At 44.1% G+C, this 26404-nt stretch overlaps 1 protein-coding gene; it reads right to left on the bottom strand.

The window, feature by feature from the left end:
* Positions 1 to 22496: 22496 nt before the first annotated feature.
* GSTUM_00001386001 (uncharacterized protein) lies at positions 22497 to 25890 on the bottom strand. XM_002838899.2 has 8 exons: positions 25742 to 25890; positions 25353 to 25687; positions 24806 to 25286; positions 24701 to 24747; positions 24575 to 24637; positions 24194 to 24472; positions 23390 to 24143; positions 22497 to 23333 (listed from the first exon to the last, which is right to left on the bottom strand). Exons 1-8 carry the CDS (start codon positions 25751 to 25753, stop codon positions 23085 to 23087), a joined length of 2220 nt encoding a protein of 739 aa, XP_002838945.1. The 5' UTR covers positions 25754 to 25890; the 3' UTR covers positions 22497 to 23084.
* Between the last annotated feature and the right edge of the window lie 514 nt (positions 25891 to 26404).

The following is a 26404-nucleotide window of genomic DNA, read 5'->3' as shown; positions in this document are numbered from 1 at the left end:
AATCACAACACCACTTCCGTCGTTGTTTTACTACCAGCCACGACTATCCATGACAGTTCCAACTAGAAACTGTTATTATAGAGGATGGCTATCCACTCTATCACAGGAGGGATACTGGTCTGTCATTTACCTTGCCAATGTGGAGAAGTACATGGGATGTTATGGCTGTCATTGATAACAGAAGGGTGGTTTCCTACAGCCAATAATTCCCCCAGCGCTACAAGGCATATATCAATATAGAGGTATACAGGTTTGTCAAAGCAGTGAAATATATTTACAAGTACATATACAAGAGTGGAGATCATGCCACTGCTATCCTAGACTCAGAACATGATAAGGTAAAGTGCCATCTCTAAGCTCACTCTATTAGTATAACAGAAGAGATCTGGAGGCTGTTTGGATTCAATACTTACAAGGAACTTCCATCTGTCACGACACTCACCTTGCATCTTCCACTCAGCTGGCAGTCTACTTCTCAGAACTGCAGGCAACAGACGATCTCAGAGATTGTCTAAATATGTCTATGACTACCTTCTTGGCCTTCTTCAAGTACAACTCTGAGAATGAAGATGGAAGAAAGGATTTATAACAGGAATTCACCGAGCACTACATTTACATAAAGGAGAAGCAGTGGCAACCAAAGAAGCAGTATTTTTCCATCGATTACATGTAGTCTGCGAGCCCATTCAATGGAGAATGTTACTATCTATGCTTACTTTAGACTGCAGTACGTGGCACTAGGAGCTTGCAAGACCTATAGCCAGTAGATGGTATAGTATATCCTGCCTTCAAGGACACCTGCATCATCTTAAGGCTTCTGGAGGAAGATGGTAGGTGGATTACCATGTTCAAGAATACTTGCGAGATCACAACAGGTAGAGCCTTCAGGTACCTATTTGCTCTTATCCTGCAAGACATAATACTTACCAATCCACTTGCCATCTGAGAGAAGATTATTGGGAGTTTCTGTGATGATTTGACCTATCTGCTCATGATAGTGAGGGTCAGAATCCTGGCTAGTCTGGCTAGTGGGAAAGAGATGGGGGTAAGTCTTGCTCATAATTATAGACTGTGCTATATTCAAGAGTTCTTAAATAAATATAGCAGGTTCTTAGTTGAGTTTAATCTACTACAACCTGCACTAAATTAGAGTCAGAAGGGGAATGAGTTGGAGGGAAATGCGAAGATGGGGTAGGATATAGTTTAGGACATGGTAGAGGAGCAGGAGTTGTTTGACTTGATGCTGGAGAAGTTGAATAAGGATCGGGTTTCCTGCTTCAATACAATTATTGCTACTGTGGAGAGCCATGAGCAAGACACATAGCAACAAGAGTCCTCTGGTGCCTTCTTCCTCCATGGTCCAGCAGTTACAGGCAAGACCATTCTCTGCAACTGTCTCTGCAGTTATTTCTATGCACAGGGCAAGATAGTCTTATGTGATGCATCCTCCAGGATAGCAGTATAACTACTTCCTAGTGGCTGGACAGCTCATTCCATGTTCAAGATTCCCCTTTCGAATGACACCAATACTGTATACAATATCATGCAAAATTCCTTCCTAGGAAACTTGATTCGCGAAGTCTTTCTCATCATTTGGGATTTGGTTCTCATGTAGTATAAGGCATGCTTCGAGGTAGTTAATAGAACTTTGAATAATGTTTGCAACTCTAGTCACCAGTGGTTACTTAGTGGGATTTCTACAGTACTTGGCGGTGGCTTTATACTGATCTTACTAGCCATTATCACTGTATATTAGACAGTCTACTGTGTTGGCCTCTATTAAGCACAACTCAATCTGGCCTCATTGATGCATCTTGAAACTCAAGACAAGTATGCAGATTGTTGCCTGTGAGGTCAGCCAGGAAATGCTCACTTTTCTGTGAGATAAGGTTACCAACCCACTCCTGTATAGCAGAATGCAACTTCCTTCTTACATTCGTTGGGTGTCCACAGTTGATCAGCTTTATAATCATCTGTATCCATAGTCATTATTGAATGAGGCTAGAATAATACAGGGTACTATTGCAGGCAGAGCCATTCTCGCCTTTTACAATAAGACTGTGAACAATTTCAATGATATACTGCTGGAAGAGATACCCAGTGAGCAGCACAGGTTTGAGGCTGTCAACCATGTCAATGTAGCTGAGGATGCTACAGCCACTAAGCCCTTTATGGTACAGTATTTACAGAGTATTAGCCTGGCATCTATTCTACCCTCATGCCTTAGACTCAAGATTAGAGCTCCACTTATTCTACTCTATGATCTCAGCCCTAGGGAGGACTTGTTAAATGGTACCAGGATGCGAGTGCTGGAAATCTAGTAAACCTGCTTGCAGGTATCCATTCTTGTAGGAAGTTTGATAGTATGATCTGTATTCTTTCATGGATCAAGCTTACTATTACAGATGAGAATCTCCCCTTTATCCTAGAGCGCACTCAGTTCCCAGTCTGCTTATGCTTTACCATGACAGTTAACAACTCTCAGGGTAAGTTTCTGGATCCAGTTGGTATCAATCTACGCACCTCAGTCTTCACCCATGGCCAGCTTTATGTAGCTCCCTCTAGAGTTACCTTACTAGGTGGACTGATTCTCTTACTCTTAGAGCAATCTCCTACACAGGCAAATAATGTAATATATCCTGAAGTTCTTATTTAATCTCCTTCTGGTAAGTTGACTCTCTTATATGTACTCTGTCTAAGTCTATTAATTATAAAACTAATCTTTTTTTATAGCAGAACTTCCAATCCCAAATATCACACTATGCTCGGAATTCACTCCACCTCCACAACTTCCTCAGCTATTTTTCCTCTTTTGCTGGTAAATCCCCTTCTTGTTTCACTACTGGTCAAGTTACTAATGATTCTTCTGCTTGCTGTTTACTCTGTCCATACTTTCCTACTTTACCCTACCATTCTGATATGTATTTCTTACTAATTTTCTAACCTTACTGCTCTCTTATCTACAAATTACTAACTTGCTACACTTTGTATCTTTACCCAAGCTGTGCTGTTTTTACTATTTCCTTTCTGTTTCTGTTTATTCCCTGGTTATATTGTTTGTTTTTAAACCCAATAGATTCATTCTCACAAAATTGAATTAAATAATTCTTTTCAATACCTTCTAAAGTTAAATATATCCAAGTTCTGGCAATTTCTGAATGTTTATATCTCATCCATTGTACTTTGAACTATTGCTATACACTGGAGTGTAGATCGAGGTACTCCTAGTTGTCTGGTATTGGAGACAATTCCCACTGCTATAACACATCCCTTAACCTAGTTGTAATACTTTATGCAGTTCATTGGCTTCCTTAGTAGTGTCTACCAGGAGTACTAGACTTTTATAATTATTGTAGGGTATTTGTGAATTTGTTGGTTCTTTATGAAGATCCTCTAACATTCAATATCAATTCTTTAGGTAAAAACATCTTGTTACCTACAACTTATGCTAAAGATATTCTATCTTTAAAGCTTTGCAACTCTTTGGGTAGTTTAAAGATATACTCTGTTCTACTTTCCACACTTTCCTGAATGTCTCCTCTCATATATCTCGCAAGTAGGAACTGGTTAGATTGATAGTAGTGATGTATGCAGTGTGATTCTGACACCTTCAATTCTGTAGCCTTTTATTTACAGGATGCAACTAAAATAGATAGGTATGATAACATACAGGCCTTGTAAGGGGGCCAAAGAAGGGGGTGGGAGACTGAGATTCCGATTCTCAGTGGGATTACTCTACCTAAAGTAGTTCTTAGGCATCAGATCCTGGTACTTCTAATAACCGCTGACAGGTATATTTTGTACTATTTGCTGGTTGATTGTTGGTAACTTTAAGAAAGACTTCTTCATATTCAAGTTATTAGATTTAAGGATTAAGTACATTGTGGCTGGTATTTGCCTATCTAGTTTAACTATTTTTCATCTAACTACTTTGGCCTAAACAGGGGTGGAGGTTGTGGATCTATATAGTATGTATTAATGTAACCTGTATACCTTAACTAGTCTCATAATATACTAAATAAACAATAAACTTCTTTTAGTTCTTTTTGTTATATGAATATCATAAGACTCTAGTAGATATATATTAAATAAACATTATAATAAATTCATTTAAATTTTAATTAAAAAAAAAATTTGATGAGTTTCTTTTCTTATAATGCACTTATACTTTTTATATGAAATTATAGTCAATCATTGCCATTTAAGTTTCTCACTAAAATAATCTCAGATATTGAAGAAGAAATATTTTGTTTATTTAATATATTCTAAGACTAACTTGAATACATGGGTTACATTAGTATATATTATATAAATTCTAAACTTCATGTCTTACTTAGAGCTCAGCAGCTAAATGAAGCTCTTTGAAGTAGAAAGTCTTAAAACAGAAACTACATGCTAGATTCTCAAATGTTATAACTTGAACATGGAAGAGTCCTGCCTAGCATTACTAACATCCAATCTGCGATCAGTATATCAATTACTACTTTGCAGTAACATTACTGTAATTATAAGCAGAAAATCATTCTTAAGCTATTAAAACTAAGGAAATCCTACAAAACAGACTGGTAATACTCCCCAAATACATACTAAATGAATACACCATAATCAAGAATACTCTACAAATCTCAGGACCTAAGTTCAAAATTATAATGCCTAAGAAGCTAGACTTAAATAGTCCTATAAAGTAAACTAGAGGTAGTCTTATATACTAGGAGAGGTTGTACTTACAGATATAAAGCCTAGAAATAGGCCTAAAGGGGAACCAAAATGCAAGGAGAAATCTCCTGCTGATATAATAAGGTAAGCACATAGCAGTGTAGAGTAGCCTTAGCTATCTGTTAAGAAAGAGTCAAATGTTAGACTCATAGTCTAGAGCAGAGGAAACAGAGGTAGTAGAATTCAAGTTAGTAGTAGAGTACTAACTGTGAGTAGAAGATGATATTTAGAAGTAGAGTGGATGCAAGCCGGGTGAGTGGGAGAGGGGTAATTGTAGAGTACTGTCATAAACATGGCTTAGTAATGAAAAGGCTTTCACATGACATATGATTATGAGTCATAGGTACATTAAGGCTTTCACACATATGACCATTTTGGTCACATGACTTGTGTATTTTAGGAGTGGTTATTATATGGTACATGATACAATTATGAGTCATGGGACATGCACCTGGTGAGTGTGCCTAGCAAGTATGGCTTATAGGTATGCCATGCGCATATGATTTAGATTTCCTATATGACCTCATTATGAGGTTATGGATTCTACAAATGTGACCACTTTTGGTCATATGACTAGTTTGTTATGATTTGGTTTTGCACATGTGACCACTTAGAGTCACGTAACTAGTGTATGAAAAACAGTTATATAAGTGGCCAAAGGGGTCTAAGGAGGAGTTCTTCATACTCTATTCTAAGTACTTTCCTTGTCCTTGCCATCACTCTGCTTTGGTGGTGAGCTTCAGTACCCACAATATTCATTAATGCTGGACAGTTATCTGGGTTTGCCTAGTATCCTGGTGTTAAGGATTGTTGAATAGTTGTGGGCTTGTCTACTTGTTTGCATTCCATTTCATCTCCTACTGGTTATCGCAGTCATAATACTGGCAATTCTAGCCTTACACTGTGGTCACTTATGAGCCCCTTTCAGAAAATTGTCTTTGGCTTCCTGTCAATTTCCTATTTGCAGGTTTTGCATTCAATTGAGGGGATTTGAACATTGTGTTTGGAGAAATCACATGTGTCATTCTTTGAGCAAGTTCACATTTGTTGGATTGCAATGGAGTCCTTAGTTCTCACGATACAAAATGTACACAGATTCGCTTGATAACTGTTCTGTGTCTTCAACTCATCATACCAGCCACAATACTCCTCCAGGGACTGGATAGTACCCACTCATCCCCTCTTCATTACAATATGTTTCTAGAGTAGGAATCTTACGATGTTGGTTATCACAGTTCTCTTAGAATTTTGTCCTTGTGGTATTTACTTTAGTTCAGTCAGGTGTCTCCTACTTGCCTCCCTGGGGATGACTTTGACCCTGAAAGTCTTTACTCCCTTGTGTCCCTTCTATGGTTGTTTGAGGTGGTATGAGATGATTGGCTGTCAGACACTTGTGTTGTCAGTATATTACAGTGGTTTAGTTGTGGATTATGGTTGGTGGCTTCACCTATTACAAGTAGGACCTACCTTGTATTTGTCTGCTTCTAGTAACTTTCTTTTCCTTTTCTTGTCGTATGGGTACAGGGTGCCTCTTGCCCATTACTTGGTGTCACGAACATGGGTTAGCGAGGAAAGGGTTTTCACGTGACACCTGGTTATGAGTCACAGGTATGTTATTGTTTCACGCATATGACCTATTCGGGTTATATGATTTGTTATGTGTGGGATTTGTAATGCTTTCGCATATGGCTCAAGTATGAGTCATGGGACATGCGCCTGACGAGTAGGCCTTACGAGTGTGCCTTACGGATAAGCCTTGCGCATATGATTTATGTTTCGCACATGACCTCATTATGATGTCAAGGGTTTCGTGCATATGACTCAGTCGAGTCATATGACTTGTTTATTGCGTTATGATTGGTTTATGAGTTTTTGCACCTGACCTCGCTACGAGGTCATGGGTTTTGCGCATGTGATCACTTTGGTCATATGACTAGTTTGTTATGATTTAGTTTCGTACATGTGACCACTTTAGGTCACATGACTAAAGGCGGGAAGAACACTATATAAGGAGGCCGATGCGGCAGAGGAAGATAGGTTCTTCACGCTTTGTTCTAAGTACTTGTCCTTTTTCTTTCACCCCGTGTCGGAATGTGAAGGTTCGGTGTCGGTCCAATCAGAGCCCTTGATTTCTATCTCACGATAGGCTTCAAGTCTTTAACTTCAATCACCTTTAGGGGCATCGTTGTTAATCCCTCCCCTACGATTGCTGGAAGTTCTTTCTTCCTCCTACCTATCTTTACGCTTGTTCGTTTACGTCGCCTCCTCACAGTCGCAATGGCTAAGCGAGCCTCTGTCCCTTCTGCCACGTCCGCTTTACGTTCGTCGGTAGTTCTGTCTCGTGCCGTTAAGAAGAACTTCGCCCGGGAGGCCGAAGTCTCGCGCCTTCGGCATCACATCTCCGTCCTTTCTCGGTGCTTTCATCGCCCTGAGAAGGAGATATCTACCTTGTCGGCGGCCATGGCCTCTGAACACAATACTGTTGGCGGTTTGGTCACAATTTTGGCGGCTGAAGCTCCAACGGTTATCCCCTCTTCACCTGTCCCCTTGGTTGCTTCGGTTACTATGGTGCTCTCGGTTGAGGGAGGTGAGCTATACCCTGAGAATTCTCAGTGTCAAGCGCAGGAGCTCCCTCAGGAGAATGGTGTGCCGGCGGTTATCCCTGCCCCCCCTGCAGCTACAGTTGTGGATGGTGGTGTGGGTGGTCCTGTTCCTGATTCGTCAGGATTGGAGGAGGCGCTTGCTCCTGGTGTGGGTATGGTGGATCCTAGTGTGGTGACACCAGCTATGGTGGTATCACCCCCTTCGGGGGGGCAGGTGCCTGAGTCCTCTGTGGCTGAGCCCGTGGCTGGTCGGGGACGCGCCTCTAGTGGCGTCCCTCCAGTGGTGGTAGGTCGTGATGAGGGTGGCCCGTCCACTCCTGTTGCTAGACCTGCGCCCGGGGCTAGGAAGAGGAAGAGAAACAAGAAGCGCCAGGTCAAGCAAGACCAGACCTCACCTGTGCCACTTGTTCCCGACTCGGAAGGGTCATCGCCTTCGCCGGTTCGCTATGGCGAACTGGCTGCTACAGAGTCCGCGGTGGGTTCGCCGCCTGTGGAGCAGGCTGGGGAGTTAGAGGATGAGTTGAATACTTGGGTGTGTTCGGTCAAGTGCCAGCGGCTTGGGGACTCTCTCGTTCTGGCTGCTTCCGTTGAGGTTTTTAGACTGCGCTGCCGGTGTGGTGCACCCTGGATTCTCTACGACAGTTCGTACCCCCTCAGCTAGGGAGCCCTCGCCCTGTAAGTCGGCTTTCCTTTGGGTTTACGCACTTGGGCTTTTTTGGGTGTTTCTTTTGTTTGAGATTGGGGGAGGGTGCCTGGTGGTTGGTGGGGATGTCCCAAGATCATTGAGTGGGGGCATTCGGGAGGGTTTCTACTGTGGAGGGGGCTATCGCGGGGTCATATTTAGGTGGCGATAGTGGAACTTTTGTATTTTGTACGGGTAACTTGGCTGGCGGGCAGGCAGGGCTGAGGAGGATTTTCTTTACCGATGATGGTTTTTGTACTTAGTGTTCGTGTTAGGGCATGGCGCAGTCATGTTTGAGGTATGGGGCTGGAGGTTTAGTTAGTTCGTAGTTAGTGGTATCCAGGATGCGACAACCTGGGGGCCTGGCCCTGGGGCTCGTCGTATGCCAGTGTTGGCGGTACGAGTTGAAATAAAATTAGATTGACTTCTAAGTACTTTTCCTACTTATTACTTTAACGAATATAAAACACCTTTACGATCTTTATCTTTATTGCGACGTTATCGTTATGCCAAAGAAGGCGCTTTACGAAGAAGAGTTAGAGAAAGCTTATGACAGGTGTTCATGGTAAAAGCCAAGGGTCTTGTACTATCGGTAACGTAGGCAGAGGCCTAGAGCTATCGTAAGACAAAGAGAAGAAGAAGACAGGCAGAGAAGTATCGTTTCCCGTCGCCAAGCATTAACTATCCAGAGTGGGATCGTTACATTACAAAGCGTCACCTAGTGCAACGCCAAACAATACAAGACGGCCTACTTCAACCGAGACAGGGAAGGAGATATTGACATTGACGATCAAAATCTTAATCTAGGAGGATTCAGCGACGCCCTAGATCACGTCTCAGCAGAACCCTCGAGAGCAGCAAGCCCAGTAACCCCAGAGAACGGATTACCAGTCGATAGCTCTCCTGCAGGAACTCCACGACCCGCGAGAATGTCGGGATCCGCAGTACCTGGGCCACCGGCCCCAGCCGCTCCGGCCCTAGGAACCAGCATACTTGGAATGACTGAAAATCAGTTGCAGGCATTTCTTGCAGCCACGCAAAATACAGGGCAAGGAAATGTCCAGCGACCAAAAGCAAAGGAGCCCGACACATACGAAGGAGCCGAAGATAAGTTACGAATATTCTTAACGCAATGCGAGGGATATTTTGCCGTTTAGGGATACGGAGATCACCATGATGAAATTAAGATTCCATATGTGGAATCTCTACTCTGAGGACTCGCGGGGCAATGGATCATGCCCTTCCAAGATGGACGGAAGCAGAGGGAATGGGTCACATACGAAGAGTTCAAGGCAACACTCTTTGAACAATTTGGAGATCCCAACGCCAAGGAAACAGTAAGAGGAAAGCTAGAAAAACTCCAGCAAGGAAAACAAACGTTCTCAGCATATTGGAACGAATGTCGACTTCTGGAATACGAGGCCGAGTTTGATGATGTGGCTCTCTACATCATTCTCCTGAGAAACTGCAGTGAGAGACTACGAGAGGCATGGGGAATCTCGGACCAGCGCTATACCATAGCCGAACGATTTGCAAGATGGGCAATCGACAAAGAAAGCGAATTAAACATGGTTCGGAGCAACTCGGAAAATATTATAGCACATAGAGTGGTCCAATCATCCAGGAATATGGACAAGACCTTCAAACCGCAAGCACCTCGAGGAGAAAGTCGAGCATTACCACCAGGCGAACCAGTGGAATTAGACAAGTCAAGAGCAGGGCCTGCTCTGAATCTGTCTAAGGAAGAACACGCCAGAAGGATGAATGGGAAACTATATCTAAGATGTGGAAAAGTAGGGCATTGGATACGAGAATGCAGAAGGCGGCCGGACAATGGATACCAGGGAAACAGAGCTGCTGGAAATAATCGTTTCCAAAATCAGAAAAGAAGCAACATCCGCAAAATGATAGCAGAGGATTCACCGGCGGAAAACGATGAGGGTCTCCAGTAAACGGTGGTCTGGAAGACCCAAGATGTCGACCTGGAAAACCCATCAAATTAGCAAACTACTACACGGCACTACACACACAAAGAGGAGAAGAAGATGCAGATCATGTGATGATCAAAACAAAGATATACAACAGAGAAAACGATGGAACAACAATATATGCAATGCTCGACTCGGGGGCCACTGAAGACTTCCTCGACAAAGAAATATGCGACAAATACAGCCTCCACACCAAACAAGCGAAGAAAGCAAGACAAGTCTACTTAGCGGATGGAAAACCAAGTGCTATGGGTCCTACAATCCATACGGCGACAGTACCCATGGACATTGACAGCTATCGGGAAACGGCAACCTTTCAAGTGGCAGATCTGAAGAACTATGAGATAGTCCTAGGGATGCCATGGTTATGGAAGCATAATCCGACGATCGATTGGAACGAGAACAAGATGACCTTTACAAGCGAACTATGTGCGACACAAGGTCTCAAGAGTTCACCTGTGGTCTACTCAATACCGATAGGAGAAGCGGAGGAAGAAACTTTGCATGCAAAGTTTGCCGAGATGCGGCAAGACAAGAGGGTCCGGATACAAAGACTGGACCAAGAGGCAAAAGTGCCTACCAAGGGTTCCAAAGGGGCAGCAGGACACGACCTATATGCCAACGAAGGAATCAAGATACCCGCTAATGGGCAGGTAACGATAGCAACGGGGATAGCCATTGGACTCCCAGAAGTCATCTATGGACGAATAGCACCCCGCAGTGGTTTAGCAGTCAAACACCGACTGATGACCATGGCAGGGGTGATCGACGTCGACTATACCGGTGAAATCAAAGTGGTCCTGGCCAACCTAGCTCAAGAGGACTGCCAAGTCCAGAAAGGCGATCGAATCGCACAGTTGATAATCGAAAAAATCAACCAAGAGGATCTGCTTGAAGTAGATCAACTGGAGGAAACCATCAGAGGAAACAAGGGATTTGGAAGTACGGACCAAAACCAGCTCGATACAACAAAAAGAATTGAGATCAAAGAGATCACAGCATAAGCCTTTGGACGATATTATCGAAGAGGAGATACAACAGGAATTCTCAAATGGACATACGAAGACGAAAAAGCGGTTCTAGCAAAAATCAATATCAGCACAGAGCTAGCAATCCAGGACAAGAAATACCAAAGCAAAAAAGGATGGAAAGAATTGGTTCCAAAAGAATATCACCAATTCACAAATCTGTTCCAAGAAGAGGAAGCTACGGAGCTACCACCTTGAAGACCAGGAATCGACCACGAAATTCAGCTGGACAAAGACGAAAAAACAGGAAAGTCAAAAGAGATTCCCTATAAGAAGTTATACCTCCTAGGGGAAGCAGAGCTCGAAGAACTTAGGAAGTACATCGAGCAAAACCTAAGGAGAGGATGGATCCGAGACTCTTTCGCGTCAGGAGTATCCCCAATACTATTCGTCAAAAAGAAAGACAGAAAAATGAGACTCTGCGTGGACTACAGAGTCCTCAATTCGGTTACCAAGAAGGACCGATATCCATTACCCTTGATTGGGGAAGCACTGGACAGACTACGATCAGCAAAATCCTTCACCAAACTCGACATCAAAGATGCATACCACAATATACGCATCAAGGCAGGAGACGAATGGAAGACTACATTCGCCTAAAGATACTGAATGTTCGAATACTTGGTTATGCCCTTCGGACTATAACCAACGCACCAGCTTCATTCCAGAGATGGATCAACAAGGTACTTAATAAGTACCTTGACATATGTTGCATCGTATACTTGGACGATGTACTCATATACTCGGAAAACATACAACAACACTAAAAAGATATCAGCAATATCATGGCCACAATACAAGGATCAGGAATGAAGATCAAACCAACAAAATGCGAATTCCATAAGGAAGAAACAGAATACCTTGGATTTATCATCAATCAAAGTGGGGTCAAGGTTGACCCAGTTAAAACAGCAGCCATATGGCATTGGGCCAAACCAAACAACAAGACAGATGTTCAATGCTTTATGGGATTCTGCAACTTTTATCGGAGGTTCATAGAGGGGTTTAGCAGGCTTGCAAAACCACTCTATAACCTAACGAAAAAAGACTAGAAATGGGAATGGGGAGTAACGGAACAAAAAGCATATGATACAATACAAACGCATATAACATCGGCACCCATATTGGTCCATTTCAACCCAAACCGAAGGACAATGATCGAGACGGACGCCTCAAAATATGTATGCTCAGGCATACTATCGCAACAATGCGACGATGGAAAATGGAGGCCAGTGTCCTATCGATCCAAACCAATGACCCCCGCAGAGTGCAACTACGATGTTGCAAACAAAGAACTATTAGCAATAGTTCAAGCATTAAAAGAATGGAGAAGATACATTTTGAACAACGACCATCCAGTCCATGTTCTAACCGACCACAAGAACCTGGTACCGTTCATGACTACGAAAGAACTGAACGATCGCCAGATAAGATAGATGGAACACCTCAGCAAATACAACTTCAAAATCGAATACCAACCAGGCAAAGAAAGTGCAAAGCCAGATGCTCTCACAAGGATTGCAAGCGACAAACCACAAATGAAAGAAGACGAAAGGATCAAACCAAAAGCACGGACCCTATTACCAAAAACCTACTTCGAGGCAATGGAGGTTATCCAATTCACATCGAAGGAGGAAAGAGGAATTGAGAACGCAAACGAGAAAGACAAAACAATCCCGGCAATAAGAGAAGCCTTGGAAGAAGGAAAAAAAGAGATGAGAGGAATTGCACTGGGGTTATGCCAATGGAAGGACGGAAATATGTGGTACGATGGAAAACAATGGATCCTGGAAGAAGAGGAGAGAAGGACAGACATCATACGACAACACCATGATATCCGAATGGCAGGACATGGAGGAACGGCTAAAACCACGGAATTTATCACGAGGTCATTCTATTGGCCAGGACTACGTGAAGATGTCAAACGATATGTCAAAAACTGCGACATATGCCAGAGAATGAAAACGGCTAAACACGCACCATATGGATTACTAAAATCAAACGAAGTCCCCGAACAACCATGGGAAACAATTACAATGGATTTCATCACGGACCTACCAACATTGGAAAATTGCGATAGCATCATGGTCGTGGTGGATCGCCTGACCAAAATGAGTCATTTCATTCCCGTTAGAAAAGACATCAACACGAGTGATTTTATACAAACATTCTTCCGAGAGGTCTTTCGACTTCACGGCCTCCCAGAGAATATTATTACCGATCGAGGAACACTATTCACATCGGGACTATGGAAGAAAGTAACCGGAGAAATGGGAATACAAAACAGAATGAGCACAGCGTTCCACCCACAAACGGATGGACAAACGGAACAGGTAAATGCGATACTTGAATAATATTTACGGGCCTATGTCAACTATCAGCAAGATGATTGGTACAAGCTGTTATCTATGGCCGAATTTGCATACAACAATGGAAAGTAAGAAACAATTGGCACGACACCCTTCTTCGCAAATTACGGACAACATCCACAAAGTCAGACCACATATCATACGATTAATGATGTGATACCGGACAAAACCGATATTGGGAAACTCCACGAAACATTACAATACGAAATGAGTCAAGCACAACAATGACAGAAGGAACAATACGATAAGTACCGAAGACCAGATCCGAACATACGACCAGGAGATATGGTATGCCTGATACCACGTAATATTCATACAATGCGACCATCAAAAAAATTGGAATACAAGAAAATAGGACCATTCAGGATACTGGAAAAAGTGGGTAGCCGAGCTTATAAAATCGACCTTCCCCCCTCAATGCGAATACACAATACATTCCACATCTTACTCCTCGAACTACACAATGACAATAAGTTTCCTTCACAAACACTTATTCCTCCCCCTCTGATCGAACTCGACGGAGAACCAGAATACGAGCTCGACGAAATAGTCAATTCCCGCTTCTTCCACGGTCACCTCCAATACCGAGCCAAGTGGACAGGATATTCTCCAGAACACGATAAAACTTGGTACTTCGTACACAACTTCGAAAACGCACAAGATGCCATCTCAACCTTCCACCAGCGATACCCAGGCAAGCCCGGCCCAGGTGACGATCACATTCAACTAAGACAAAGGAGAGGGAAAGACTCCCGCGCCATTGCAGCAACATGAGGGCTGGGGCGATAGCCCCCGCCAAACCACACCCACTAGCCCCGAATACTCATTCATGGGGCCAACCGACGAATAACTCAAGGAAAGGGAAAGACAAGCACAGCATAACGCCATGTCATGGACAGTATGCTACGATGACGGTTGCCAAACACACTTTGGCGACAAAGAAGGCTCGGGATGGTTTCCGAGGAAATGTCGAAAGCGTGGCCCACGCCTGGACCACGTTCCAAAGCATTTTCCACAATGCTTGACAAATGGGTGCAGGATGCACAGGGTACAGAAAATATCTGCAGGATTCTACCTGCAGAAAGATGGAAGTAGGAAAGAGTTAGAAGGAGAAGATGCTAGAAAGGCATGGGCCGCGAGGACGCGGTCCAGGGAGGGAGGGGCCCAAAGTTCCTCAGCAGACATGGAACCGGACGTCAGAAGCCTACACAGGCAGATCCAGGGACTCCGAGAACAACTGGGCCAGGCCGAGGCCACAATTTCGGCAAATGACAAAACGATCGGGAAGCTAAGACAGCTGAACGACAATCAGTGGCACACGATCGAAATGGCGAACCTGACTCTGGAATCGGTAAGGGTCAGATGGAGGATGGCCAACGAAAGGTTCCACAAACTGAGAAGGACCATGCACTTGGCAGGATGGGAACTATTGAAACTGGGAGAAAAGGCCTGATAGGACTCAGGCTTAGGAGAAGGGGAGCTAATGTCACGAATATGGCTTAGCGAGGAAAGGGTTTTCACGTGACACATGGTTATGAGTCACAGGTATGTTATTGTTTCACACATATGACCTATTCGGGTTTTATGATTTGTTATGTGTGGGATTTGTGATGCTTTCGCACATGGCTCAAGTATGTGTCACAGGACATGCGCCTGACGAGTAGGCCTTACGAGTGTGCCTTACGGGTTAGCCTTGTGTATATGATTTATGTTTCGCACATGACCTCATTATGATGTCATGGGTTTCGTGCATATGACTCAGTCGAGTCATATGACTTGTTTATTGCGTTATGATTAGTTTATGAGTTTTTGCACCTGACCTCGCTACGAGGTCATGGGTTTTGCGCATGTGATCACTTTGGTCATATGACTAGTTTGTTATGATTTAGTTTCGCACATGTGACCACTTTAGGTCACATGACTAAAGGCGGGAAGAACACTATATAAGGAGGCCGATGTGGCAGAGGAAGATAGGTTCTTCACGCTTTGTTCTAAGTACTTTTCCTACTTATTACTTTAACGAATATAAAACACCTTTACGATCTTTATCTTTATTGCGATGTTATCATTACGCCAAAGAAGCCGCTTTACGAAGAAGAGTTAGAGAAAGCTTACGATAGGCATTCCCGGTAAAAGACAAGGGTCTTGTACTATCGGTAACGTAGGCAGAGGCCTAGAGCTATCGTAAGACAAAGAGAAGAAGAAGACAGGAAGAGAAGTATCGTTTCCCGTCGCCAAGAATTCACTATCCCGAGAGGGATCGTTACACTTGGTCTATTCCTTTGTCGGACCAGTTAGGCTGTCCTTGGAAACCCCTGCCTGACCTTTTCCTAGCCTGGTTGGAATTCTGTTCTGTTGGATTAGATGGTATGATTGGTGCCAATACCTGTATGTACTAGTATTGCCTCTATTATTGTTCTGAGCTATAGCTAGTAGGCCCTCCTCAGCTACCTGATATCAGATGATAGGGCTTTGTTAGTGTGGCCAAGACTAGTAGCTGCCTGATGGGGCTAGGTATAGGCTACCTGTGGCTGTAGGATGGTTGACTTGTCCGAAGAGCTGAGGAGGCTAGATGGGCCTTATAGTACCTGGTGTGTAAAGCTTGAGGGGGCTGACTAGGGAGGGGGCACCTGCAAGCACAGGTCAGGCCTACGTGATATTGGGTTGGGCCTAATTAAATGTTTCCTACCTGCCTGGGCTGTTAAGATTAAGCTGCTAAGTACTGTAAAGCTTCCTAACAGACCAGCAGATTGATGGCCACCTGTGCAGATAGTGAGTTGCAACCACCTAGTTGGACTTATTTGGGTCTTATATGATTGGTTTTGTGGAATTTGTTTGTTTTTTTTAGTTTAGTTGTGGGTATGACAGGAGTAGACATAGTACCACAGATGGGAGATAGGCCCCACTTACTGTTTCAGTCAGTCATCACCTCTATGTATGTAACAATCCCCCTTCGGATAGTTAGTTCTTAGCGATGTAGAACAATACTTGTCTTCTTGTTCAGCTGTACAATAGCTCTGAGCTCTATGTCTATGTTACTGATAGTACAAGACCATTATCTTCTATCTGTAATGTATATAGTAAGCTTTCTCTAACTCTATCTCGTCTAAAGTCTTCTCATAATAATAGAAGTAAAGGTTGTGATAATGATACAAAGTGTAAATGTGTTTTATTTTTGTTAAAGTAATAAGTAGGAAAAGTACTTAGAATTCAATCTAATTTTATTTATATTAGTACCGTCAACACCGACATATGACTAGTGTCCCCTATGACCCATAAAATAAACTATCTAAAATACACTACCATGGACCACTCTGCCCCGCAACCGCTCCTCCCAAACATAAATCCAAAAATTACTACCAATGTGAGCTCAAGGGCACTGAAAATAACTAGTGATTCCCTGGATTAACGCTTCTTCCCACCTCGCTACCTAGACACCATCTCATGCTCTCACCCTTATCCGCCTCCAATACAATTTACCCTACATACTTAACAAAGAATACATACTGTCTATCCCAATACCCCTCTGTCCTCTTATAGTGCAACCCAAGATTCAAGTAACCTCTCGCCAACACCAAACCACAAAGAGGCAGCAGAGTTCCTTCAGCAACCTGTTCACCTTAACCCACCTCAAAATCATCAATATTCGTGACACTAAGTTTAGCTCTTCCCTCTGCTGGTACGGAGAATGCCAGAATCGATCATGACATATCCGTAGACATCGGGGCCGTTTCTTAAACTATTCAGTGAAAGTGGCGGTCTTCTTAGTAGTCACAGCAGAAACAGCAGTACCATAATAAGGACATTCGCACTGTCACTGGTCTGGCAAAAAGAACCACTTCATCGGTCATGTCACCTTGCTTGATAAGACGCAACTACTACTGTCATATAGCTTCATGTACCAGGTGCATGTCATAGGGTCCCCTAACATTACAGTGCCGCCATCCCTTTCCACCATCAGTGTGCCATCAAAGGGGTTACCTGCTACAACTAACTCCCCATCCACAACTCCAACATCACAAGGAATTTCCGAGCTCAACCACTGATGACCCACGTACCAACATTTCCACCTCAAAACTGCCAAATCCTTATACAAGTCTTCATCAGCCGGACGCCCTCTAGCCTAGCGGAGGCACTCAGTCCAGTAGTATCGATCTCCATTCCCATCACTGCTGTTATGGCCGACCATGTCTGTCCCACTGCAGATTCTTAACAAAACATAGGAGTCCATATGGGTCAGGCCCTGGAGGTGTCATGGTGCATTCGGCTCACAGGCATAGTACTCATATTCTTCTGTAGCATGCCAGGTCCTCCATTCCGCTTTTCGGAGTTCTCAAGCCAGGGCCACGTGACCAATCCCAAGCTAACCCCTTCCCAAAGCAGGAGGCACAAGGGGCATCCAATATAGGCCTAAGCCTTCAGGTTGACCATCTCATTGCCATCAATACCCATCTGACTAGAGACACAACTGAGACTGAGGTGAGAGAATGCATTCAACAAGGGCACTATTACCTCCCACAACTCAGCCGAGTGACCATCTGAAAATATGTTGTCAATCAGGATCAAGGCCAGCACATAGTCCAAGAACACATGAACTGGGTGCCTCTTAGCTATATCCTATACATGCTGGAGGGCACACACAACTGCAAACAGCTGGCATTCTGCAATACTCTAAGATGGGGGAACCGTCCACCCATCAACATGGGTCAAGGCCCCTTTCTCAAACACTGCCCATGCCAGACCAGCTCACTCAGAGCACTAAGAGCTATCCATATATATGACCACATCTGAAGATACACAAAGGTCTGTGTATTGCACACGGTGGCATCTAGCTATCACTGCCTTGCATTTCCCAATTGAAACTGTGGGGTAGCAGGTGAGCTCCTTATTCGAAATCTGCCAATGTACTACCACGCGTTCCTTCTTCCACTACAGCCCTATGTCACCAAACCATAGATGCTGGCCACAGTAAGGGTACTTAATAAACCGGCTGTAACATCTCCATTGTAGATACCTTCTCTGAATAGCGACAGGTGGCGTTCTGAACTTAGCTAACAGTACATTGTTTGCCAGCTTCATAGGCATTCGAAATGCTGAGTGAAGACAGTCATTAATGTGGACCTGAATTTGTTTCACATGATGTATGGTCAGTTACAAATTCAAGCCCATAGTAGACGGTCAGAAGGTAGGCTACCTGTACTAAGTGGTAAGTTTCTCACACTCCCAATCCTCCAATATTTCCAAATCTCCTCCCCAACACCGAAATCCTTCTCCTAGCACCTAACCCTTTTTCCAACCAGTACTGTATATGAGAAGAAAAGTTAAGAAATACATTAAACCTATACCCCAGAACCTATAGGTCTTCTGAAGGCAAGACCATTTCTCCCAACTGTTCCATTCCTTCCCACGCCATATTTCCAAATCCAATCCACTGAGTCTTGCGGGCACTAAACTCCATTCCCCTGGCTCTGGCTATGCAATTACAATCTGCAAATATTTCCCCCACGTCATATCGGACTGCCTTATAGGACTCTACAGCCGCCATGATAATCCCATCATTAATATATGAGATTACCAGCTGAGCACACCCAGGGAGTATTGTATGTGTGACATGAATATATCTGCCACATATCAGTCAAAAAAGAACAGAGAAATAGGCAATCCCTGAAGTACCCCTTTATTGACATAGTAAGGTCAGGAAATGCATCTGTTGAAACGAAAATAGACCGACCAATAGGAAGTCCATCACCAGATCCACAAACACAAGTTCTGGAGACATCCCTGGACTACCAGAAAGTCTGACAGGAGGTCAATATCGATATTATCAAACCCTCCTTCGATGTCCATTGATAAGATTAGTCATTTGTAGCCCTTATTATACCATAGGAATTCAAAGACTACTACCATAATATCATGAACCCCACGATTTCAGTGAGACCTGAACTGTGTTTCTCCCAGATCAAGACAAGCAGCCAGCCTTAACAGGACCACGTGTTCTATGACCTTCGCCGATGTCAGGAGGACATGTATTATCCTTCATGAACTTCACGATATCATACCTAGGTTTATCTTGCTTAGCTATGAGTACCACCTCAGCCCTATGCCAGTCTGGGATATCGTGCCATAGCCCATAATCAACTAGGCACCTCAATGTTGAGATATCTCTTTACTTCTGTAATGAGACTCCACAGAGTACTACTACACTAACCAAACCTATACCCATACCAGTGTCAAGAGACTACCATGGTAGAAATGGTGGTAGACTAGAGTCTACCGGCTAGAGGTACTATTGGTTAGGTACCTCGGTTGGGCATACTAAACCATACTAAGAAGTATACGGGAACTAGTAAGGAGCAGTAGTTATCCTACTCAGTAGGGTAACCTAAGTAGTCAATTTGTGAGTTACCTTGAATTACTCAATGGTGAGTCTGGGTAGAGTTACCCTACCTTTGGACTAAAGTTACCCTGGCTTGAGCTATGGGTTACCCTATTATAGAGCCAAGTTACCCTACCTTGAAAGTAACTTGTTACACAGGACTTCGGGGGAAGTTACTAGATTGTTTGACATGCGAGACTATATAGGGTGTTCAAATCTGAGGTTGTGCAGATCACTTCCACACAACCAGTTGAGCTCCGAACAAGCTGTAACTTGGAGGTATGGTGGTTAACATCCCCCTCTGGCCCCGTTATAAGTCCCTGGCATCATCGGCTACAGCCTGGAGAGTTGCTATAAGCCTAGTAAATATCTTTAGGTAGAGATGCTCCTGTAACACCGTATACATTCCCACCGTCTGTCCGACCGAAAGCTGTCTGCCAAATATATGAGGGGGTAGAGTTGAACTAGAAGAATAGTCTCCAGGTGGTTTTATGTAAAACGGACCAGATCTGACGGAGTAATACTACTTGGAAGTCTAAGGTAGTATGTGAGGTTACCGATGGTTAGTATGCGAGGTAACCGAAGTCCGTTGCCCCGAAGGTGTAACAGTATTGGAGAATCTTTAGGGACTCTGAGACACTAGTCTAACGTCACGATAAGACCTGTTTCTAGGAGGATTGACTGTGGGTAGCACCTATTGGTAGTCAACATCCGAATGGGTTTATCGGGGGAGCTTCGTGGCTATTATCCGGAATGATATAGAATACAGTAGAACTGGATAGATGTTCAGGGGCTGCGGATACTTGTAGAAGACTAAGTGTATATGGGTAGAGAGTTCTATAGTTGATATCACATCTACTCGGGCATGACAGCTTGCCACTAACATATTCACAATATGAAGAGTTTTTACTCCTGTCATTCCATTGTTGATGCAGCGGCTAAAATACCTCTATTGGGTAGATGTTAGAAAACCACAAGAGTGATCTAGTTCACTAAGGGGGATCTTCGTTCTGACCCGTGGAGGTTGGCTAGGCAGCCCAAGGGAGTTGGGTGCTTGAGAATACAGAGTAGTGATGGGGAGCAACTGGCAGTATATGAAATCTACTTAAGTATATGTGAGTTCTCCTCTACGCTGGCAATCAACTACCTCTCGAGATCAGGACTTAATAGTATTTATTGCCAGTGAAAGAAGGTAAAGTATTGGTATGCTCACTTCCGACATGCAGTGCATGAAGCAGGAATAGTACTTAGAACAAAGTGTAAGGAGCCTATCCTCCTCAGCTGTACCCACCTCCTTATATAGTGCTCTTCCCACCCAGGTCATGTGACTTAAAGTGGTTACATGTGCAAAACCAAATCATAACAAACTAGTTCTATGACTAAAGTAGTTACATGTGCAAAACCCATGACCAATTAGCTAGGTCATGTGCAAAAACGCATAAACTAATCATAGCACAATAAATAAGTCAAATGACCTCAAGTGGTCACAAACGCGAAACCCATGACCTCATCACGAGGTCATGTACCAAACATAAATCATATGCATGAGGCATACCCACAAGGCATACTTGCAAGGCACACTTGTCAGGTGCACGTCCCATGACTCATAATCAAGTCATGTGCGAAACATAATAAATTACAATATAATAAGTCATATGACCTAAATGAGTCATATGTGCAAAACAATAACATACCTATAACTCATGATCATGAGTTATGTGAAAACATTTTCCTCACTAAGTCATGTTTGTGATATTAGCTCCTCTCCTCCTAAGCTTGAGTCCTATCGGGCATTTTCTTCTAGCTTCATTGGTTGGTATACAGCCAGACGCAAGAATCTCTGAAGCCTATTGAACTTGTCGTCTGCTGTTCTCCATCTTATCCTAACTGTTCCCAAGATGAGGTTCGCTATTTCTATCCTTTGTCACTGATTGTCGTTCATTTGTCTCAGCTCCGCAATTGTTTTTTCCTTTGCCAAAATTGTGGCCTTGGTCCAGCCAAGTTGTTCACGTAGTTCTCTGATCAACCTGTGCAGGCTTCTGATGTTCTGCTCCATTTCTGTTGAGGAATTTTGGGCTTTCTCCTTCTTAGGCCTGGTCCTTAAGGCCCCATGTATTCTGTTAGCGTCCTTTTCTTCTAATTGTTTCTTCATTCCATCTTTCTGTGTGTGGTATCCTGCAGAGATTTTCTTCACTTTGTGCATTTTGCCTGTGTTGTTGAAGCACTATTTCCAGTGCTTTAGGACATGGTCCAGGTGCAAACTTTGCTTTCAGTATTCTCTCAGGAACCATCCTGAGCCTTCCTTGTCCCCGTTGTATGTGGGACATCCATCATTGTAGCACAACATCCAACTCATGATATTGTACCTCACTTTCTCCTCTCGTTCCTTGAGTTCTTTGTCCGTTGGCTCCATGAATGAGTATTGATGTAAGTGGTGACTTGAATGTATTTTTTGGTTAGTATTCTGGTATCTTGTGCATTTCATGTACAGATTGCACTTGATGCAGCTATTTATCTTTGCTGTTATTACTTCTTCTAAGAATATTCTCAGCACAACTGGTGATTATTAGAAGTCAAACAGAGGTTACTATAGTATCTCGTTTTAAATACATACTCTTTAGCACCTGTAAGCTTTCTGTTCATAACTAGACATTGTGTATATTATGGTTGTTTTCCTTTTCATCCCCCCAGACCAAACTTTCTTGGACTTCGAAGTCATATGCTATAGCTGAAACATTTGGTTTTTTCTCATTCTATTAACATATCACAAGTACTATCAATACAAGCTTCTATGTCTGTATAATTTTCAGAGGTTTTATTGCGATCGAGGTAAGTTTAAAAGTAGTTTGTGAAATTTGACATTGAGCGGAATCTGACATTGAACTGTTGGGCATCTCGTAGATGTGCTGCAAAATTTGCAATTGCTCGCAGTTTCACACTTTTGGCAAGAACTTTAGCACGGTTATCCCATTCTGAGCGATTAAACGTGGAAAGCCTGCAGGTTGTCCGTCCAGATATCTTTGGATTACCAGGGCAATAGGCGCCTTCACCCTGACATCTGGCTGATCTGGCCTGGGTTGCGCCATGACCCGGCCCGGCAGCCGCCAGCCCAGGCTTTTTAAAACCAAGACCGGACTAGCCGGACTGCCGACCGGTGGTCAGGACCATGGTCTAGACTGGCCATGGGATCACTGCCGGTACCATAACATATACGCGCCCTTCACTTCGCTGGGGGCTCTAAACCCACGTGTGAAACACGTTCAACGAACTAGATGACAGCGACTACTCACTCAGCCAGGCCCTCGCCTACACCCCCAGACCCTTACCAAGACCCCAGCCCAATATCCAGAACCTTCACGAGGTCATCTACTCCACCCCCAACCCCAGATAGACCAACAAAGGGCGTGACTGCAACCTCCACGACGCCTTCAAACAATCCCTCAATCAACCCTGAAAATTTATCACCAGTCTGTTTAAAGTCTGGATAAGAGTTAACCTCGAGCAAGTAAACGTTCGTATCGGTGTCAATCATGAAGTCTAGGCCGAAGATTTCAAAGGCGTTTGGAAGGGTCTATTGGCTACATGTTAGTCTTGAACTAGAGCGATGGGATATGGGGACGCACAAACCTGAAAATGCACCCTCTGGCCAGTCGCTGCCGCTTCAAATGTCTCAGCAACTATCTTGCAAAGATTCCCCCAGACTGTTTCTAGAGTCAGAGTCCCGCCCGGGAGGGAAGCATGCAAGTCCCAGAACAATCTAACGCTCCCTTCTCGCTCGCCGCTTTGTAAACAGGTATTTGTTAAATGGCCAGTTAAGTCTTGACTATCTTTCCACGGCGGCGAATACATCTTTGCGGCAAAGAGCGCTAGAACGCGCTTGTAAACGTAGACCTTCAGTCCACCGACGGAGAGAACATATGTTCTTAAATGGAACTTGCGGTTCCCTATTAGGAGTGGGGGATGAATGTACTTCTGGGCGATGAAGTGGCGGAGCTGATTGGTGACGATTGAGGTACCTTTATTATTGCCCTGATCTTCGTTGCTCTCGTCTGCGTCGTCACCCGAGTCCTCAGCTCTTTCGAAGCTCTGGAAGATGGCCGTTAGCTCTTCTTTTGTGCCAAATAGCCTGATACCTTGCCCTCTATCACTCATTCCAGGTTTTAATATCCACCACTGTCTATCCTTCCCACTCTTCTCTTCATTCGCCCTGAGACTATCACATAACTCATAGGTTTCAATAAGTGCTTCGTCAAGGAACTCAGCATAGTCAAGCTCAAAATCACAAGCTAGAGGAAATGCCTTGCTGAGGGGAGATTCAGGATGTTTGGTAACATGCTGGCGGATGGTCTGCGCCAGGTAGTGTTTCCGGATAAGCGCTTTCCTATGGTTCCGTTCTTAGTTTGGAAAGGTGATGAAAAACCGGGATCCTACCTTATGATATAGGAGCAGCAGATGATTGAGTCTGGCCTTTGAAGCACGCTCTCAAAGTCAATGCTTTCATACGTAGACCAATGGACGACCTTTTCAGAGTTTTCTAACGGCACTTCGGTAAGATTGCTAGCAAACTTGATACACGGTATGCTCTTTTTTAGGGCGGCTTGGATCTTAGGCTGGACGTAGGCGTCCTCATATCCCACAACAGCCCAGCAAGAGCTCTTCTCTTGTGGCCCAGCTTTCAGTAGCAGAGAACCCATTGATTCAATTGCATTGCTAGGAACACGAGGAAATGATTATTAAAGGGAAAAGAAAGAGCGAGAAAAACTCCCAAGGAGCCACCGTGAAACGGCTAACAAAGACTATGATTATACTTACATATTGAGCTCTTGCCCTACCAGGCCATCATAATGCATGAAGTTTGCCTTCAGTGGAGTTATACTAGAACACAGATGGTAGGTTAGTGATCCGTCTGAATCAATCTAAACTGTGAACTATTCATACCTCACATATCCCTTTGCGACTGCCCACCCATCATTTCCCGGCCCCGACTGCCGACCAACAATTAACGCAAACGCCCAGACTTAATCACAACGAGAGGGTACAAACCTCCTCAACTGACCGATGTATATCGGCAAACTTTGGGGCCCAAATAAACTTCTTATGCTTCAAAGCCAGATGCTTATGCTCGTGCTCCCCCACATCACCTCTAATCTCTGCCTCCCTCCTTCCGGTATCTGATTTATCAGCCTCATCATCCTCCAACTCCTCAAAGGAGCATCCCGTAACCCAGCGATTCTGCAGAATGTGAGTATAAAGGATCTTCCTCTCCGGTTTGTCAATCCCCTCCAACAACGGAACGTTGATAGCATACAAGTCGACCCCCGGGGTCCAGTTTGCGTGCAAGTACTTTATCAGCCGAACGGACATGAGCGACGCACTGCGGATGATAACGGGGTCGTGGTTCCTGTTGAAGAAGGCGTACGATAGTGCAACGGAGCGTTTTCCGCACAAAGCGCCTTCCATTGCACCACCGACAGTTCCGGAGGAAAGACTGAAAAGGGCGGTTGAGTTTCTGCCATAATTTGGACTTGGGTACTAAAGTTAATATGAAAAGCCCAAGAAACGTGACAGGGGCGGAGAATAATTGACATACCCGGAAACCACCATATCTATCGGCCCCTTCTCCTGAAAGTAATGGTTCAACCCGATTTGTGTACAACTAGCGGGCGTCCCATCGACAAGAACCCACTCTTCGCCACCATCGAGGCGTGGGCGATCGTGGGTTGACCCATCATCTGTGTACAGGGTTCCAGGACGAAAGTATGTCGGGACGATCGTTTTTCCGACGAAGTGGGCTTTGCCGACCCAGGAGCGCTGGGCGTGAGGGAGGACCACGGATACTGACGCGCCTGATTTTCGCAGCTCGTGGACGAAGGAGTGGATATAGGGGGAAGATTGCTGGGAAGGAGGTCCGTCGTCGTTTACCACCTAGGAAATATCAGTGGATATGCGGTGCGGAGGGCATTCAGGGAAGAGACTTACCAGAACGTGCATGGCTGCTGTTATCAATGATGGAGTGTCTGTACCAAGTCGCAGGTTGAATTGAGGTTTGCTGCTGTAGTTTGAGGAAAAAGGGCAGGTAAATGGTGAGTGCCACGATATCTATTGAATGCCGGCGTGTTGGATTGTGGACCACCTTGTCCTCAGCACTGTAAGGTACTCGGGTATAAGGGTATTTGCTGTCCGGTTCAGGGCCCTTATCCAACAAGTGGCTCGTGAAAGCGCAAATTCTCCATTCGGAAGTGGCCAGGACATTTTGAAATCACTAAACAATTCTCATTACTCGTGCCAAAGCTGTGGCTTAACGCAACATTTTGTGGCTCAAGATGACTGTTTTATCCCCTTACGCAAATAGGCTAGTGTTCTAGATTTTAAAATGGACCGGAATGTCTTAACACGTTATGTGCAAAGTCACCTAATATAAAATAGAAGAAACTAATTATAGTATTCCACAGCATGGCGAGTCTGTGGCATAGCGAGAATGCCCATACAAATAATTCCTGTACTATAAAAGTTCTATGGGCATTCTCGCCTCAATGTGGACTCGCTTTACTGTGTGTTACCGTAGTGAAATACAGCAAAACACTGATAGCATAATGAAAGGTTACACTCTCTACAACGTCGATTTACTGACCGAACACTTAA

Source organism: Tuber melanosporum (genome assembly GCF_000151645.1).
Source record: "Tuber melanosporum whole genome shotgun sequence assembly, scaffold_291, strain Mel28".
Lineage (NCBI taxonomy): Eukaryota > Fungi > Ascomycota > Pezizomycetes > Pezizales > Tuberaceae > Tuber > Tuber melanosporum.
This window is presented reverse-complemented; position numbering and strand designations above follow the sequence as displayed.

Bases quoted from the DNA above. Each gene is read 5' to 3' on its own strand.
- GSTUM_00001386001 (XM_002838899.2), bottom strand. The intron at 24,144-24,193 runs GTAGGATCCCGG...ACGGAACCATAG, and splicing joins TGCTGCTCCTATATCATAAG to GAAAGCGCTTATCCGGAAAC. The intron at 23,334-23,389 runs GTTTGTGCGTCC...TGTAGCCAATAG, and splicing joins GCCAGAGGGTGCATTTTCAG to ACCCTTCCAAACGCCTTTGA.